The sequence below is a fragment of the Heptranchias perlo genome, chromosome 25 (assembly GCF_035084215.1).
Source record: "Heptranchias perlo isolate sHepPer1 chromosome 25, sHepPer1.hap1, whole genome shotgun sequence".
Taxonomy (NCBI): Eukaryota; Metazoa; Chordata; class Chondrichthyes; order Hexanchiformes; family Hexanchidae; genus Heptranchias; species Heptranchias perlo.
Window position 1 is genome coordinate 31,930,021 of NC_090349.1, and position 18,886 is coordinate 31,948,906.

The 18,886-nt window shown below is 42.5% G+C and overlaps 1 protein-coding gene across 3 annotated transcripts in view; it reads right to left on the minus strand.

Moving 5' to 3' along the window:
• Positions 1–18,886, minus strand: part of ttc28 (tetratricopeptide repeat domain 28) — a 626,907-nt gene that overhangs the window by 30,694 nt on the left and 577,327 nt on the right. For all 3 annotated transcript variants that reach the window (XM_068005926.1, XM_068005925.1, XM_068005927.1), the window contains 2 exons: positions 14,495–14,619; positions 5,272–5,503 (listed from right to left, as the gene is read on the minus strand). In XM_068005926.1, the coding sequence (XP_067862027.1) occupies positions 5,272–5,503; positions 14,495–14,619 (357 nt within the window). The remainder of the gene's footprint in view (positions 1–5,271; positions 5,504–14,494; positions 14,620–18,886) is intronic.

Genomic DNA, 18,886 nt, shown 5'->3' on the forward strand with positions numbered 1-18,886 from the left:
TATATAAATGCAACATTATATACAAACACGGTGATATACAAACACAGCAATATACAAACAGCAATGTATAGAATTACAATGATAGACAATCTATAAATGCGGCAATGAATTTGTACAAGACAAGCCGATATAAATACACTGTCATTTATATAAATATGGGAATATTTATAAGCATGGCAGTATGTTAAACACAAAAACAACAACAACAAAAACTTGCACTTATATAGTGCCTTTAACGTAGTAAAACATCCAAGACGCTTCACAGGAGCTATTACCAAACAAAATTTGACACTGAGCCACATAAGGAGATATTAGGACAGGTGGCCAAAAGCTTTGTCAAAGAGGGAGGTTTTAAGGAGCATCTTAAAGGAGGAGAGAGGTGTAGAGAGGCGGAGCAGTTTAGGGAGGAAATTCCAGACTTAGGGCCAAGGCAGCTAAAGGCACAGCCGTCAATGGTGGAGCGATTAATATCGGGTATGCGCAAGAGGCCAGAATTGGAGGAGCGCAGAGATCTCAGAAGGTTGTAGGGTGGGAGGAGGTTACAGAGATAGGGAAGGGTGAGGCCATGGAGGGATTTGAAAACAAGGATGAAAATTTTAAAATCGAGGTGTTCCTGGACCGGGAGCCAATATAGGTCAGCGAGCACAGGGGTGATGGGTGAATGGGATTTGGTCTGATTTAGAATACGGGCAGCAGAGTTTTGGATGAACTCAAGTTTATGGAGGGTAGAAAATGGGAGGCCAGCCAGGAGAGCACTGGAATAGTCAAGTTTAGAGGTAACAAAGGCATGGATGAGGGTTTCAGCAGCAGTTGAGCTGAGGCAGGGGTGGAGACGCACGATATTACGGAGGTGGAAGTGGGCGGTCATATTGATGGAGCGGATATGTGGTCGGAAGCTCATCTCAGGGTCAAATAGGCCACCAAAGTTGCGAACAGTCTGGTTCCACCTCAGACAGTGGCCAAGGAGAGGGATAGAATCGGCCGCTAGGGAACGGAGTTTGTGGCAGGGATCGAGGACAATGGCTTCGATCTTCCCAATATTTAGTTGGAGGAAATTTTTGCTCATCCGGTATTGGATGTCAGACAAGCAGTGTGACAAATCAAAGACAGTGGAGGGGTTGAGGGAGGTGGTGGTGAGGTAGAGCTGGGTGTCGTCAACGTACATGTGGAACCTGACGTTGTGTTTTCGGATGATGTCGCGAGGGGTGGCACGTAAATGAGAAACAGGAGGGGGCCAAGGATAGATCCTTGGGGGACTCCAGAGGTAACGGTGCGGGAGTGGGAAGAGAAGCCATTGCAGATGATTTTCTGGCTGCGACTGGATAGATAAGAATGGAACTAGGTGCAGTCCCACCCAGTTGGACAACGGAGGAGAGGCATTGGTGGAGGATGGTGTGGTCAACCATGTCAAAGGCTGCAGACAGGTCGAGAAAGATGAGGAGGGATAGTTTACCACGGTCACAGTCACATAGGATGTCATTTGTGACTTTGATAAGGGCCATTTCAGTACTGCGGCAGGGGCAGAAACTTGATTGGAGGGATTCAAACATGGAGTTGCGGGAAAGATGGGCACGGATTTGGGAGGCGACAACATGTTCAAGGACTTTGGCGAGGAAAGGGAGGTTGGAGATGGGGTGGTAGTTTGCAAGGACAGAAGGTTAAAGGGTGGGTTTTTCGAGGAGGGGGGTGATGACGGTAGATTTGAAGGAGGAGAGAAGGGGGAACCATTGACAATATCAGCTAACGTGTGGGTCAGGAAGGGAAGCTGGGCGGTCAGCAGTTTGGTGGGAATAGGGTCGAGGGAGCAGGAGGTGGGGCTCGTGGTCAAGATGAGCTTGGAGAGAGCATAATAGGAGATAGGAGAGAAACTAGAGAAAGATGCAAGTTCAGGGTTAGGGCAGGGGGAACTGTAGGGGAAGTTTGGCTTGGTCAGCTGGGGGAAAGGAAGGAAGCAGCAGAAGCAACTGAATGGATGGTCTCAATCTTAATGACCAAGTAGTCCATGAGCTCCTCGCACTTATTGTTGGAGGTGAGGGTGGAGGAGGCAGGGGAGAGGGGTTTAAGAAGACGGTTTGTAAGCACAACCCACTTGCTTTTATCATCAATCTTTTTTTGTTACATCAGTTTTCTTTCTTCCTTGGAGAATGGATGAGGTATTTGTGTCTCCCACAGGGTCATTTGGCTAGAAGTGTAATAGTTTGATTGCCAGATTGCTCAGTAATTGTCAGTACTGCTACGCTGACAGGACACCGCAGGTAGGAGGCACACCTCCAACATACACTCAGCCAGCTAAGTAAGGTTTTATTTCTTTATAGAAGTTTTGGAGTGTAAAAAGGTTAAAATGGATGATTTCTTTAAAAATAATATATATATATATTAAAAAAAATATTAACTGCAATATGATTTTGCAGACATTCTCCAAAAGGCACTCATAATGTACTGTATTATTGACTGAAATCTCTACACATACTTCATTATCACTGATACTGTGACCTCTAAGGAATTCTCCACTGATGCAAATTTACAGCTGCATTATATATATACACATACAATATATATATATATTTTTTAAGTAAAGCACTTTTTGAAAGCAAACGTAATGAGCGGAAGCAACTGTCAGAAATGTCACCGTATCAGACAGCTGAGTGCATTTATAAATGTATAATACCACTGGGAGCATAATGACTCCACCAACAAGCACAGAGGATGGGATTTATTTTAACATATTATAATTAAAATTAAGTAATTCTATCAAAGAGCACTTTGGGAAATGCAATATACTAGATTAGCCACAACTGCAAACCATTCCCCACAGTGAGACTCCAGATCCCTTTACACTGCCTGCTGTTCCTCAACTAAGGCCCTTCTGCAAAACTCCCCAAACCTTAACAATGTGGCTATTTGATTCAGATACAGTAATACAAACATCATTGTTACTTCTATATCTGTCGACTTGTCTGCCAGCCATGTGGGCATGACATGAGCAACTTACCGTAAGTGACTAAAATTCTAGCACATAAACTCCTCTGATGGGTCAGCTTAGTAAACTAGAGAAGAGTTTAAGGTGTACAGACTTTGAGGGTTCCAGCTTTGATCATTGGTCTGCGCTAAGTTAGCTTGATTTTAACTGGATTTGTGGAGCGTTACAATTTATCCCAGCACTCCTGGATAAGGAGAGGAAAAAAATCAGCCTGTACCTGATGTATATCCAGAAACAGCTGCTAGAAAATGCACGTACGTGGACATTGGGTGAGGACACGATCAGGTTCACCTGTGAGGCCCCTCCCTGCTGTTGAATACCCTGCCAACATTCACTGACTGGCCTCAAATGTTAAGAATGGACACTTGGGTAAGGTACCAGAGGAACTGCACCTCAGCAAGGAGTCAATGTCTTCCAGAAAGATGGAGGAAAGAGAGAAAATTGGTGGAAAAAGGAAGAAAAAACACTCTGGGACAACTTTGCATTCCTGCCAGAAACTCATGGCATGGATGAGGATCTTGCTGAATTTTGCAATGGGGGTCCCCTTCCCTAATTTGAATAGGCTACTGGCACAGGAATAGTTTGCCCAGAGGGCTTGGCCTATATCACACTTTGCTGGGGGGTTCTTAAAGAGCTGCAGGTTGTCATAAAAACAGAAGTTAAGAGCAGTTATGGTGGTGACAGAAAAATAGACTCATTTCTCACAATAGCACAGTGGAGACTTTAGGGCAATACAGCTCCCTTTGATGCTAAAGGTTTGGGTGTCCTGCTGTAGAAGGTGTCCCAAAGGAGGGTGGCCCTAAGTGTCACAGAAGGTCACTCTCCATTAAAAGCACTGGTGTAAAAGCTGCATGGTGGGAGGTTGCCAACTAAATCAATACAGTTACTCACATCTCTCATACCTAGCTACAAATGAGAAACACATTTGCTGCCATCAAGAGCAAGGCAGAGGTGAAGAGGTTCTTCAGCTTTGCACACATTTCTTGTAACGGCCATGAAGCATGATACAAGTTGGGAACCCTCACACCCACTGGGAGGTACCCCTACTGTCTTTTCAACTATCAGATTGGGGTTCAACTTCAGCCCAGTCTGACAGATGGAAATCTCCCATTTCTGACATGAAATGAAATTGGGGCAATCCTAACTCAGTTGTTAGTTGCCATACATAAGCAGCACAAAACTATCCAAAATTTGGCAAAATTAGTAATAATCAGCACTACGAAGATGGTTTGTGTGGCAAAGGGAATTGTCACAAGGGAACTGTAGGAGGTGCACTCCTGGGGTTACACATCAAACACATTGCTTTGGTAGGGGGAGATTTACATTTTACCTGTGCAATACATGACTTGAAAGTGCTTGATGGCAACTATACAGGCAACTTTTCCCTCCATTTAACATGGGCTGTATTTGACCTTGGAGTGTTTGATTATCTTTAAGGGTGCAATATTTAATGTGGTAGTATGCACAATGTTTTGAATGCTATGCAATTTAAACTATTTTGGAAATATACTGTGATTTTCAATTTCAAGTTTTTTTTATTGTAAGTGTTTTTCTTCATCTTTCAAGTTATGCTAAACCTTTATAAAATACTGGTTAGGCCTCAGCTAGAGTATTGTGTTCAATTCTGGGCACCACAATTTAGGAAGGATGTCAAGGCCTTAGAGAGGGTGCAGAAGAGATTTACTAGAATGGTACCAGGGATGAGGGACTTCAGTTATGTGGAGAGACTGGAGAAGCTGGGGTTGTTCCCCTTACAGCAGAGAAGGTTAGGAGGAGATGTGTTCAAAATCATGAACGGTTTTGATAGAGTAAATAAGGAGAAACTGTTTCCAGTGGCAGAAGTGTGAGTAACCAGAGGATACAGATTTAAGGTGATTGGCAAAAGAGGTGACATGAGGAAAAATTGTTTTTTTTTTACTCAGCGAGTTGTTATGATCTGGAATGCACTGCCTGAAAGGGTGGTGGAAGCAGATTCAATAGTAACTTTCAAAAGGGAATTGGATAAATACTTGGAGGAAAAAAATGGACAGGGCTATGAAGAAAAAGCAGGCGAGTGGGACTAATTGGATAGCTCCACCAAAGAGCCGGCACAGGCACGATAGGCCGAATGGCGTCCTTCTGTGCTGTATCATTCTATGACTCTAAGCTGTGTTAAGAAATAAAAATAAATCCACAATTGCTGGGAATCTGAAATGGAAACAGAAAATGTTGGAAATGCACAGTGCCAGCTGAAAGAGAAAGGACAGGTTAACATATCAGATGAAACCCCCAATGCAGAGTGCCATCTTTACCTAGAAGTGACTGGAGCGTTGTGCTGCACTGTTGAAGCCGATCTCCGGGGTCTGACACTGGAAAGAAGACAGCTGCTGGAAGTCCACTGGCCGGAGGATCGAGCCGGAATCCTACTGCAGTGAGAAGCGACTGCCAACCTGGCACACCACCCACTTTGTTCTCTACACTGTGCTGGGAGGTGTACATGGAATTCCGTTGGCCATTCTGTATTCGCTGGAGTGACTTCTCCACCTGAGATAATAAAATCAGAACTGACTTTCCATTTCTCAATCGAGATCAACCATATTATTTATTGCCAGAAACCCCAAGACTATGTGACACTAGAAAATAAAGGTCTTGAAATTACGCTGTGCAACATCGTTTTATATTAAATGGGTCAATTAAAATACCAGATAGTGGAGACTCATAATTGTGTTAAGTGCTCATATTCTAATATCACATGGCACAATTCCAAAGCGGAAATTATGGGGCACCATTTTCTGAATTAAAAATACTTGCAGCAGTGCTCCCACTGCCTACCAAACCAATTAGACATACATGCGTGGAGATGGCACTGGAGGTCTAACCTGTGGCATGGAAGAGCAGAACATGGCTCCACACAGACAAACACCCACACAGGGGTATGATATCCCTTTGGCTATTATAAGTCACAAACGCAGAAGGTAAATTTCCTCTGATTGCTATTTCTATTGAAAACATGAGTGCATTCTCCTTAGAATGGTTTAAGAAGCATGCTGGAAATAACCAAATATAATCGTCCCACACAGCAAGTTCCTAATCCCTGCCGTGCTGCCATAAGGAGATCAAGCACTCCTCGTACAGGATGGGAGGCAGTCACGATAGAACTGCTGTAATGCAACATGTCCAGCTACAGAGCGGCATTGGCCAAAGCTGTAGAAGACATTGCACAAGAAAGGAGAAATAATGAAATAAATACAAAAGGAAATTGCTTTTGTATGTAAGTGGGTTCAGCAACATGCACTGAGCACTTCTGTCTACCCACAGCCTGGCCTCCTTTCCCAGGCAGGGGAGAGTGCATCAGCAGGCAGAACGTGTTCGCAATCAGGTCTATTGCTTCAACTGCTTTATTAGAAACAGGGTGATGGGGCTGTACCAACAGTTAACAAAAAGTTAAGAAAATTATATACAGAAACATCACTTCCAGAAGGATCACCACAAATTCTACACTTTATACTCATTTGTAAAAAGTCATTTAAAAACAAGGCATGCTGCTCCCTTTTACAATCCCTAACTGATTCATGAAATATGATTTCATAAATATAAGCATTTTATGTCAGCTTTAGGTCTAGGTACAGCCATTTGTTACAATCATGCTAACAATAATTAGAATGATTTAACAGTCTATCATCTCCAATTATGCCTCTCTATTTCATTGCAGTTCCACATAATTTACCAAGAAGAAGAAGAACAACAACATGTACTTTCATGTAATGAAACATCTCCAGGTGATTTACAAGGGATTGAGGGACCCAAGCAAGAAGAGACAAATTAGAGAAGGTGGTTGAAGGCATGGTCAAAAAGGTAGGTTTTGAGAAGGCTTTTGAAGGTGGTGGGAGAGGGAGTAAAGCGTAAGAGTTTAAGAGGAGAATTTCAGAATGCAGTGACACGATGGCTGCAGGATTTGCTACTGATAATGGATCACAGTGGGCCAGAATCGAGTGAGCAGAGGGTGCAGGGAAAGAATACAAGTCTGGAGAAGATTATAGAGGTAGGATGTGTCAAGGCCACGTAAAGACTTTGAAGAAATATTATACATATTTTATTTGTTTACTCTTCCCTCCAATTTTCCTGTCTTCTCCCCGTACACCTTTCTGCCTGAGTGGCCATTCTTCATGTGTGAGTCTAAGCAGTGAGCCAATATGGGCTAATCCAATCCTAGCTTCTCTTGCCATCCACGCATGTGCACTTCTGCAGGAGACGTTAGATAGCATCAGTAAAGAGAGTCCGGTTGTTATTTTTCTCCCTAGCCCAGGAACACCAAGGATACCCCCACTGCAGCACAGATCAAGGATGGAACCTGGGACCTTCCTGGTCTGTATGGATCAGTGCAATACCAGACAATGCCTGATGTTAGAGGAAAAAGCCCTGGTGAGGGTTGAGCTATGAACAACAACCAGACAAACTAGAGTTCTTCATTCTTAAAAAAGGATATCTCACAGGAACCTAGTAGAGGTAAATTAAGAAGAATGGTTGAGATCAGTACACCAGATTTGTTTAGGTAACTGCTCGATAATGTAATGCGAAGGTGGCTGGATTGATTTTCCAGAAGCATGAGATCAAAGGGGAGAGTGATAAACTTGGCAATTACAGGCCAGTCGGACTAACTTTGGTGAGGGGGAAACTTTTAGAGACAATAATCTAGGACAAAATTAATTGGCACGTGGAAAAGTATGGGCTAATAAATGAAAGTCAGCACAGATTTGTTAAAGGAAAATCGTGTTTGACTAACTTGATTGAGTTCTTTGATGAAGTAACGGAGAGGGTTGTTGAGGGTAGTGTGGTTGATGTTGTGTATATGGACTTTCAAAAGGCATTTGATAAAGTACCACATAATAGACTTGTTAGCAAAATTAAAGCCCATGGATATAAGGGACAGTGGCATTGTGGATACAAAATTGGCTAAGGGACAGAAAGCAGAGAGTAGTGATGAACGGTTATTTTTCAGACTGGAGGGAAGTATACAGTGGTGTTCCCCAGGGAATGTTATTAGGACCTCTGCTCTTTTTGATATATTTTAATGACCTGGACTTGGGGATAGAGGGTATAATTTCCAAGTTTGCAGATGACACGAAACTCGGTAGTAGGCAATGTGGAGGATAGTAACAGATTTCAGGAGGACATAGACAGACTGGTGAAATGGGCAGACACAAGGCGGATGAAATTTAAAGCAGAGGAGTGTAAAGTGATACATTTTTGTAGGAAGAATGAGGAGAGGCAATGTAAATTAAATGGTACAATTTTAAAGGTGATGCAGGAACAAAGAGACCCGGGGATGTTTGTACACAAGTGGAATCCTGGGTTTTATTAATAGAGGCATAGAGTACAAAAGCAAGGTAGGTATGCTAATCCATTATAAAACACTGGTTAGGCCACAGCTAGAGTATTGTGTTAAATTCTGGGTACCACACTTTAGGAAGGATGTCAAGACTTTAGAGAGGGTGCAGAAGAGATTTACTAGAATGGTACCAGGGATGAGGGACTTCAGTTATGTAGAGAGACTGGAGAAGCTGGGGTTGTTCTCCTTAGAGCAGAGAAGGTTAGGAGGAGATTTGATAGATGTGTTCAAAATCATGAACGGTTTTGATAGAGTAAATAAGGAGAAACTGTTTCCAGTGGCAGAAGTGTGAGTAACCAGAGGATACAGATTTAAGCTGATTGGCAAAAGAGGTGACATGAAGAAAAAATGTTTTTTTATGCAGCGAGTTGTAATGATCTGGACTGCACTGCCTGAAAGGGTGGTGGAAGCAAATTCAATAGTAACTTTCAAAAAGGAATTGGATAAATACTTGAAGAGAAAACATTTACAGGGCTATGGGGTATGGGGAAAGAGCAGGGGAATGGGACTAATTCAATTCAGCAAAGGAGGACAAAGAGATTGTTAAGAGGGGAAAAATAGAGTATGAGAGTAAACTAGCAGGGAACATAAAAACTGACTGTAAAAGCTTCTATAAATATGTCAAGAGAAAAAGATTAGTGAAGACAAATGTAGGTCCCTTACAGTCAGAAATGGGGGAAATTATAATAGGGAACAAAGAAATGGCAGAACAATTAAACACATACTTTGGTTCTGTCTTCACAAAGGAGGACACAAATAACCTCCCAGAAATGCTAGGGAACCAAGGGTCTAGTGACAGGGAGGAACTGAAGGAAACCAGTATAGACTCTGGAACAGTTCCTACAGATTGGAGGGTGGCAAATGTAACCCCACTATTTAAAAAAGGAGGGAGAAAAAACAGGGAATTACAGACCAGTTAGCCTAACATCAGTAGTGGGGAAAATGCTAGAGTCTATTATAAAAGATGTGATACCAGAACACTTGGAAGGCATTAATGGGATTGGACAAAGTCAGCATGGGTTTATGAAAGGGAAATCATGCTTAACGAATCTACTGGAGTTTTTTGAGGATGTAACTAGTAGAATAGATAGGGGAGAACCAGTGGATGTGGTGCATTTGGATTTTCAGAAGGCTTTTGATAAGGTCCCACACAAGAGGTTAGTGTGCAAAATTAAAGCACATGGGATTGGGGGGAATATACTGGCATGGATTGAGAATTGGTTGACAGATAGGAAACAGAGTAGGAATAAACGGGTCTTTTTCCGGGTGGCAGGCAGTGACTAGTGGGGTACCGCAGGGATCAGTGCTTGGTCCCCAGCTATTCACAATATATATCAATGATTTGGATGAGGGAACTAAATTAACATTTCCAAGTTTGCAGACGACACAAAGCTGGGTGGAATGTGAGCTGTGAGGAGGATGCAAAGAGGCTCCAATGGATTTACACAAGTTGGATGAGTGGGCAAGAACATGGTAGATGCAGTATAATGTGGATAAATGTGAGGTTATCCACTTTGGTTGTAAAAACAGAAAGGCAGATTATCATCTGAATGGCGATAGTTTGGGAAAAGGGGAGGTGCAACAAGACCTGGGTATCCTTGTACACCATTCGCTGAAAGCAAGCGTTCAGGTGCAGCAAGCAGTTAGGAAGACAAATGGTATGTTGGCCTTCATTGCAAGAGGATTTGAGTACAGGAGCAGGGATGTCTTACTGCAGTTATACAGGGCCTTGGTGAGACCACATCTGGAGTATTGTGTGCAGTTTTGGTCTCCTTATCTGAGGAAGGATGTCCTTGCCATGGAGAGAGTGCAACGAAGGTTTACCAGACTGATTCCCGGGATGGCAGAACTGCGTATGAGGAGAGATTGGGTCGACTAGGCCTATATTCACTAGAGTTTAGAAGAATGAGAAGTGATCTCATCGAAACATATAAAATTCTAACAGGACTAAACAGACTAGGTGCAGGGAGGATGTTCCCGATGGCTGGGGAGTCCAGAACCAGGGGGTCACAGTCTCAGGAAACGGGGTATGCCATTTAGAACCGAAACAAGGAGAAATTTCTTCACTCAGAGGGTGGTGAACCTGTGGAATTCTCTACCACAGAAGGCAGTGGAGGCCAAGTCATTAGATGTATTCAAGAAGGAGACAGATATATTTCTTAATGCTAAAGGGATCAAGGGATATGGGGAAAAAGCGGGAACAGGGTACTGAGTTAGACGATCAGCCATGATCATTTTGAATGGCGGAGCAGGCCCGAAGGGCCGAATGGCCTACTCTTGCTCCTACTTTCTATGTTTCTGTGGATAGCTCTTTTAAAGAGCCGGCACAGGCACGATGGGCCGAATGGCCTTCTCCTGTGCTGTACCTACTTTGATAATATGAAGAATCTTCAAGATCAAGATCTGGCCTTTTGATTTGAAGTACTGAACCACGTCTATAAATTTTAAGGTTTTGCATTATATAGTTAATAAAGATTATTTGTTATTATTCCTTGTCATTTAATCATTGCTACATTTGCTCCTTAGCTGCCATTTTAACTTCATTCCTTGAAGAATGCACTTCAATCCCCTGTATTTCTGTTCTATGATTCATACAGGAATTGCTCCCCCCTTCCCCCTAGACATTGAATTGAAAGAGTATGAATAAATTAAATTATACTTTAAACATTCATTCACACATCAGTTAGCTACAGGAAATAAGCTATGACATTTTCATTTATACAGCATAAATAATAGCGCATTGGATTCCACGGATGTAAAGTTTGCATCCATGACTTTTATGTCAAGTGGCTAAATGGCAAAAAGTTGTATGAATCAGTGCAAAAGTCACAACCCCATTTTGCAGTTTATAAAACATGTGTAAAGATGCGACTTGTGCATGGGAATTTATGGTGGAGGACACTGTCATATTTTGCTCTTCTACGTATCTTCCAGTACATAATGGGTATGTCCCTCCTAACTCTGGGTCCATGTGACGTTGAAGAATATTAATAATGAAACTATAATCCTAATTTTGTGAAAATGCAAAAATGTGGTTGAGCTGGCCCATGGTGCAGGCTCATCTTCACTGCCAGAGCATAGGACGAGGCCTGACGATTTCTGCAACGAGAGCCCCTCCTCTTAATTTGAATGGGCTACTGGCACATGAAATGCTTGCCCAGAGAGCTTGATCTGTAGCACACTTGGCTGGAGGGTGGTGTAAAATCCAGTAAGCCGGCAGCTCTTAAGGTGCTGCAGCTCACTACTAAAGGGTTAGTTGTGGTGGTGGCAGGGAAAATGGACTAATTATTCACAATAGCACTGCAGAGACATGTGGGCTACATTGCTCCCTTTGATGCTGAAGAATTGAAGATTCTGCTGCAGGAGGTCCATCAAAAATGGGTGGCTCAATTTGGGGCTAAGCTACATGAAGGAAGGTCCCCAACTGTCAGTGGTCCCTAGGTCCCTTACACCTGCCTGCAATTGAAGGAGATGGCTGGTTGTTGGGAGGAAGGCAAAAGTGAATGTGCTCCTCAGTTTTTCACACATTTCTTGTGGGGCCCATCAAGCATGGCAAAAACCGAAGTTGGGAATTACTACACTCTCTGCCCATTTGTACACACTCTTTCATTTTACGAAAGCAGGATGGTACACTTTTCTTGCAGGTTAAAGTTGTAGTAGAAGCAATAGCAAATAGATGTTTAGGGTTTCGGTCCAAGGTTCTCAGTGGGGTCATCAGCCATGGAGCAAAGGTTAGACTCAGTCTTTGAAGTGCAATCATCCATTGTCTCTTCTTCAAATAATACAGGCACCATGGACTGCTGCATAATGCAGGCATCATGGCCATCTCTTAGATATTGGCCATTAACGTGCATAATGGTATTTTTGTGGTCAGATACCACCTAAACATTAATTGAGTGCAAATCCTTCCAGTTCATGTAGGCCATGGGGTTGATATGAGGAGCCCCGATACCAAAATGGGTGGCATCTATGACACCCTGCACTCAAGAGAACCCTACCATCCTTTGAAAGCTTAGCTTCCTGTACAGCTACCGCTTCCTTTCCAAGTTGCAAACATAGGGTTTGTCACTTGTTTGATACAAATGTGTACTACAGACTGCTTCATGTGGCAAATGTCCCCTGAAGTGGTTGGAAGGATCTGGTAACATGAAAGTTTCATGCTGTGGCAACTTTTACTTGTTCAGGAACAGCTGTCCCTGTTCCAGATATTGTCTGCAGGTCACCCTGCCGCAGATGCTACAACTCTGACAGTTTCTCTTGTGAGGGAGGGGTGGTGAAGATAGATCTGCCCTAACTTGTCCCAGTACATGTGGCGAGATCTATAAACGCAGATTCTAGGTAGTGACAGGTGCGGACAAAGCACTTCCGGTGTCACTGTACCTATTTTGTTGTCCTCCTCTTGACCTTGTCTTCCTATCTCAATCATGTAGTGCTTTCCAAACCCTGTGGGAATTCCCATTTTCACCACTTTCTATGGTGGTATTTAAATGTGAGCAGCAACCAAGAATAATAAAGGACAGCAAGGAAAAAAAAACAAAAATGCAAAAGTGGTAGACTATCCAGAAAATCAACGAATGCATGAAGCAAAATGTAATTGCAAACACAAAATAAACAACTCAAAATGAACTCAACTCAAACAATAATCTTGCTTTATGAAGTGTGCTTGAGCAGGCCAAGTCCCAGGATTCCTAATATTATATTTTATATGACATGGGCAGACCCTCACCGAAAGTTGTGAAATTCGGTGTAGAATCTAATTCAAATGAAAGCTACATTTAAACAAAGCTTTCATTTGTCTGTACCAGAGCTTCATCTGTCCCCTGAAATCGAGCATCGCGAAACATTCAGGTTTATGACCCAAATCCACACCAGGTACATGATGCCTCATATAATCAGGGCTATGGAATAGAGACTATAAGTCGTTTATTCTATAGTAAACCACATGCAGAGCATCATGAAGCCTGTGTGAAAGAAAGACGTTTGTTTTGTGGGATGTGTGCATTAAATGGGAAGAAACCCTTCTGGCATAGCCTCAGCTTCACTCCGCTTTGTTAATTTTGGCCTGGAATTTCCTCGTAATTTTTGGTGCATCAATGGCATAAGAGCCATATTGCGCTGTTTTTTTCCGATGAAGTTCACGCAAAAGTGACTTACGCTGGTTTTACACCGGAACCTCGCTACGTACGAATTTCCTTGATCATTTGTGCCTCTTCCGAGTTACGTCCACTGTAACTTATTAACATAGTTCTGGCCCCCATGCAAAAGACTAGAGAAGGCGAGTTTCCTGCATTTAGTCCAGTTCTGAACAGGCATAAATTTAGGCTCAAAAATTTAGGCGCAGCGGGTCCTGAATCGACGTAACTGAGATTGCTGGAGTTTAATAACGATTCTCTGTGATTTTTAAAAACATTTCTTACTGTTTTGCACAATACTTAACCAAAGTGCTGTCAGTCTCAGTGCAGCTGAAACTTTTAAGACTCTGCCCACCAATGTGTTCTGAAGGACTAAATTGCTGGAATGGCTTTCCCAATGAGCATACCACTATTCTGCAAAATAATTGAAGAGTAGCAGCAGAAGCAAGAGGCTCTGAGAATGAGGCGCCATGGTAAAGGACAACATACATCTTTTTATACACAAACTATTACCTTTATTGGTGGCCCTGCATTTGGGCTTGTTGTATGCCAGTTTTTATGTCCATCATAGGCAAATGAGCTTCGCAGGAAATTTAGGCATAATTTTCCGTCGGCAAGATAGGTGTAAAAACCAGCTTAAATGGGATCGAGGAAATTACAGGCCTTTATGATTTTCTTAAATGTAATACTCATCTTTCCCTTGCTGGTTATACTTGGTTAACACTTCACTAGCTGGAAGAAGCAGTGTGATTCATCTAAGGTCAGTTGCTATTTTCTAGTTGTCTGTGGGATTTAAGTTTATAAACACCATTTTCTTTTACCCTTTTTATTTGAACCTACAACCATGTTTTGTGACTTCCAAACACTGTCAATATTTTCACTCCAGTATTGATATTACTCTTATTGGGGTTGAAATATTGGTATCAGGTTTCAAAGAAATCGATGCACCACCTCCCTCCTTTCCCCCCCTCACATAAAGAGATTGACTGAGTACTTCACAGATGTACAACATACCAAGTGCAGAAGAACACGCAGAGCATCTCGGGCACGATCAGGGTGCTGGAGGATTTCAGACAGAGCCTGACCAATAAGAGATGAGGGGCTGTTCAATTTAACATCATTTCCAATCAGTGTGAATCCTGCGAAAGAAGAACAGCTTTTACACAGCAGAATAATTAAATATATATAATTGCTGGAAGTTTTCAGTAACTATGAACAGACATTTGTAACCAGACAATAATGAAAATTCGTAGAAAATATCAGTGTACACAGTGATTGCATCATATACCTGTAAACCATGCATAATGCAGTGACTGAATCCCTGAATAATGTACAATAACTATAATCATAGAAAGGTTACAGCATGAAAGGAGGCCATTTGGCCCATCGAGTCCATGCCGGCTCTATGCAGGTGCAATCTAGCTAGTTCCACCCCCCACCACCCTATCCCCGTAGTCCTGCAATTTTTTTCCTTTAAAGTACTTATCCAGTTCCCTTTAAAGGCCACGATTGAATCTGCCTCCACCACCCCCTCGGGCAGTGCATTCCAGATCCTAACCATATGCTGTGTAAAAAAGTTTTTCCTCATGTCACCTTTGGTTCTTTTGCCAATCACCTTAAATCTATGTCCTTTGGTTCTTGACCCTTCCACCAATGGGAACAGTTTCTCTCTATCTACTCTGTCTAGACTCTTCATGATTTTGAATACCTCTATCAAATCTCCTCGCAACCATCTCTGTTCCAAGGAGAACAATCCCAGCTTCTCCAATCTATACACGTAATTAAAGTCCCTCATCCCTGGAATCATTCAAGTAAATCTTTTCTGCGGTCTCTCTAAGGCTTTCACATCTTTCCTAAAGTGTGCTGCCCAGAACTGGACACAATACTCCAGTTGTGGCCGAACCAGTGTTTTATAAAGGTTCCTCATGACCTCTATACTTTTGTACTCTATGCCTCTATTTATAAAGCCCAGGATCCTGTATGCTTTTTTAACTGCTTTCTCAACCTGCCCTACCACCTTCAACAATTTGTGCACATATACCCCCAGATCTCTCTGTTTCTATACCCCTCTTAGAGTTGTGCCCTCTAGTTTATATTGCCTCTCCTCGTTCTTCCTACCGAAATGTATCACTTCGCAATTTCATCTGCCACGTGTCCAACCATGCCACCAGCCTGTCTATATCCACCTGAAATCCATCACTATCCTCCTCACTGTTTACTACCCTTCCAAGTTTTGTGTCATCTGCAAATTTTGAAATTGTGCCCTGTACACCCAAGTCCAAGTCATTAATGTATATCAAGAAAAGCAGTGGACCCAGCACTGACCCCTGGGGAACACCACTGTACACCTCCCTCCAGTCCGCAAAACAACCGTTCACCACTACTCTCTGTTTCCTTCCCTTAGCCAATTCTGTATCCATGTTGCTACTGCCCCTTTTATTCCATGGGCCGCAATCTTGATCAAACGCCTTTTGGAAGTCCATATACACCACAGCAACTCATTGCCCTCATCTACCCTCTCTGTCACCTCATCAAAAAACTCTATCAGGTTAGTTAAACACGATTTGCCTTCAACAAATCCGTGCTGGCTTTCCCTGATCAATCCACACTCGTCCAAGTGACTGTTAATTCTGTCCCGGATTATCGTTTCTAAAAGTTTCCCCACCACTGAGGTTAAACTGACTGGCCTATAGTTGCTGGGTTTATCCTTACACCCTTTTTTGAACAGGGATATAATATTTTAATCGCTGTGTTATGGTGACCTGTAATCTCTATAATAAGCCATGACTGCAATTTCTGTACAACAGTCACTATATATTAACTGTAATCACTGTATAAAATAATGATTGTAATCCTTGTATTAATACTGTGACTGTAATCTGTATATAATGTACCATGACTGTAATCACTATATAAAAATGGCTGCAATCTCAGTATAATAGTGACTATATTTGACTCTTCCGACCACATAACCTCTCCATCACAAGACTGGCTACTTTCACCTCTATAACATGGCCCATCTCTGCCCCTGCCTCAGCTCATCTGCTACTGAAACCCTCATCCATTTCTTTGTTACCTCTAGACTTGACGATTCCAATGTTCTACTGGCCGGCCTCCCACCTTGCACCCTCTGTAAACTTGAGCTCGTCCAAAACTCTGCTGCCTGTATCCTAACTCGCACCAAGTCCTGTTCATCCATCACCCCCGTGCTTGCTGACCTACATTGGCTCCCGGACCGCAACACCTCGATTTTAAAATTCTCATCCTTGTCTTCAAATCCCTCCATTGCCTTGTCCCTCTCTAACGCAGTAACCTCCTCCAGCCCCACAATCCTACAATTCTGGCCTCTTGCGCATCCCCGATTTTAATCTCTCCACCATTGGCGGCCATGCCTTGAGCTGCCTAGGCCCTAAGCTCTGGAATTCTCCCCCTAAGCTTCTCTCTCCTCCTTTAAGACGCCCCTTAAAAGCTACTTTTTTGACCAAGCTTTTGGTCACCTGTCCTAATATCTCCTCTGTGGCTCGGGGTCAAATTTTGTTTGATAATGCTCCTGTGAAGCGCCTTGGGAGGTTTTACTACGTTGAAGGCGCTATATAAATGCAAGTAGTTGTTGTTGTTGTATTCTCTGTATAAAGTGTGTTGACTGTAATTTCTGTACAATATATCATGATTGAAATGTCTGTATAGCATATAGTGATTAATCATTGAATAATAGTGACTGTAATGACTGTCTGACTGTAATCTCTACAATATACCTTAGCTACAATCCATAATATATAATGACTGTATCAATATAGTGACTGCAATCCCTGTATTTATTGCGGCCATTGTAATCCTTGTATAATATATAGTGACTGTCATTTTCCAGTGTCACAGAAGCAAAATTGGTCACATCTCACCAGCTTTTTCTACACAGCCACAAAGTGTTATAACATCACAGTGTGATACAGCAAAGGAGGCCTTTCGGTCCATCGTACCTGTGCCGGCTCTTTAAAAGAGCTATCCAATTATTCCCACTCCCCTGCTCTTTCCCCATAGCTCAAGTATTTATCCAATTCCCTTTTGAAAATTACTATTGAATCTGCTTTCACCACCCTTTCATGCAGTGCATTCCAGATCATCACAACTCGCAGCGTAAAAAAATGTTTCCTCTTGGCACCTCTGGTTCTCTTGCCGATCACCTTAAATCTGTGTCCTCTGGTTACCCACCCTTCTGCCACTGGAAACAGTTTCTCCTTATTTACTCTATCAAAACCATTCATGATTTTGAACACCTCTATCAAACCTCCTCTTAACCTTCTCTGGACCAAGGAGAACAACCCCAGCTTCTCCAGTCTCTCCACATAACTGAAGTCCCTCATCCCTGGTACCATTCTAGTAAATCTCTTCTGCACCCTCTCTAAGGCCTTGACGTCCTTCCTAAAGTTTGGTGCCCAGAATTGATCACACTACCCCAGCTGAGGCCTAACCAGTGTTTTATAAAGGTTTAGCATAACTTCCTTGTTTCTGTACACTATGCCTCTATTAATAAAGCCCAGGATCCCATATGCTTTTTTTATCAGCCTTGTCAACCCTGCCACCTTCAAAGATTGATGTACATACACCCCCAGGTCTCGATGTTCCTGCACCCCCTTTAGAATTGCAACTTTTAGTTTATATTGCCTCTCCTTATTCTTCCTACCAAAGTCTATCACTTCACAATTCTCTGTGTTAAATTTCGTCGGCCACTGGTCTGCCCATTTCACCAGTCTGTTTATATCCTCCTGAAGTCTGTTACTATCCTTCACATTGTTTACTACATTTCCGAGTTTCATGTCATCTGCAAACTTTTAAATTATACCCTGTATACCCAAGTCCAGGTCATCAATATATATCATAAAGAGCAGTGGTCCTAATACCGACCCCTGGGGGACACCATTGTGTACTTCCCTTCAGTTTGAAAAACAACCGTTCACTACGACTCTCTGCTTTCTGTCCCTTAGCCAATGTATACTATGTCACAGTGTAACCAACCACTGTACTTCAATGTATACATAGTAACAGATGAATTAGAATAAATTGTGGGCTGCAAGGCATCCACAGGTTTAGTAGAGGGGTAGGATAATGCAGTGGGTATGATAATGGGCTATTAACCCAAAGTCAGAAGATCAAATCTCAACATGGCAAGCTGTGAAATTAAACTCAATAAATCTGGTAATTTGTAGACTATCACCAGGGGAAAAATGACCATGAAAGCTGCCAGATTGTTATAAAAAACCCAACTGGTTCACTAATGTTCTTCAGGGAAGGGAACTTGCTACCTCTACCTGATCCGGCCTATACACCGCCAATCCCACATTGTATGGTTGACCCTTAATGCTTAAAGAGAAACTAGGGATGGACTATAAATGCTGCTTTGCCAATGTC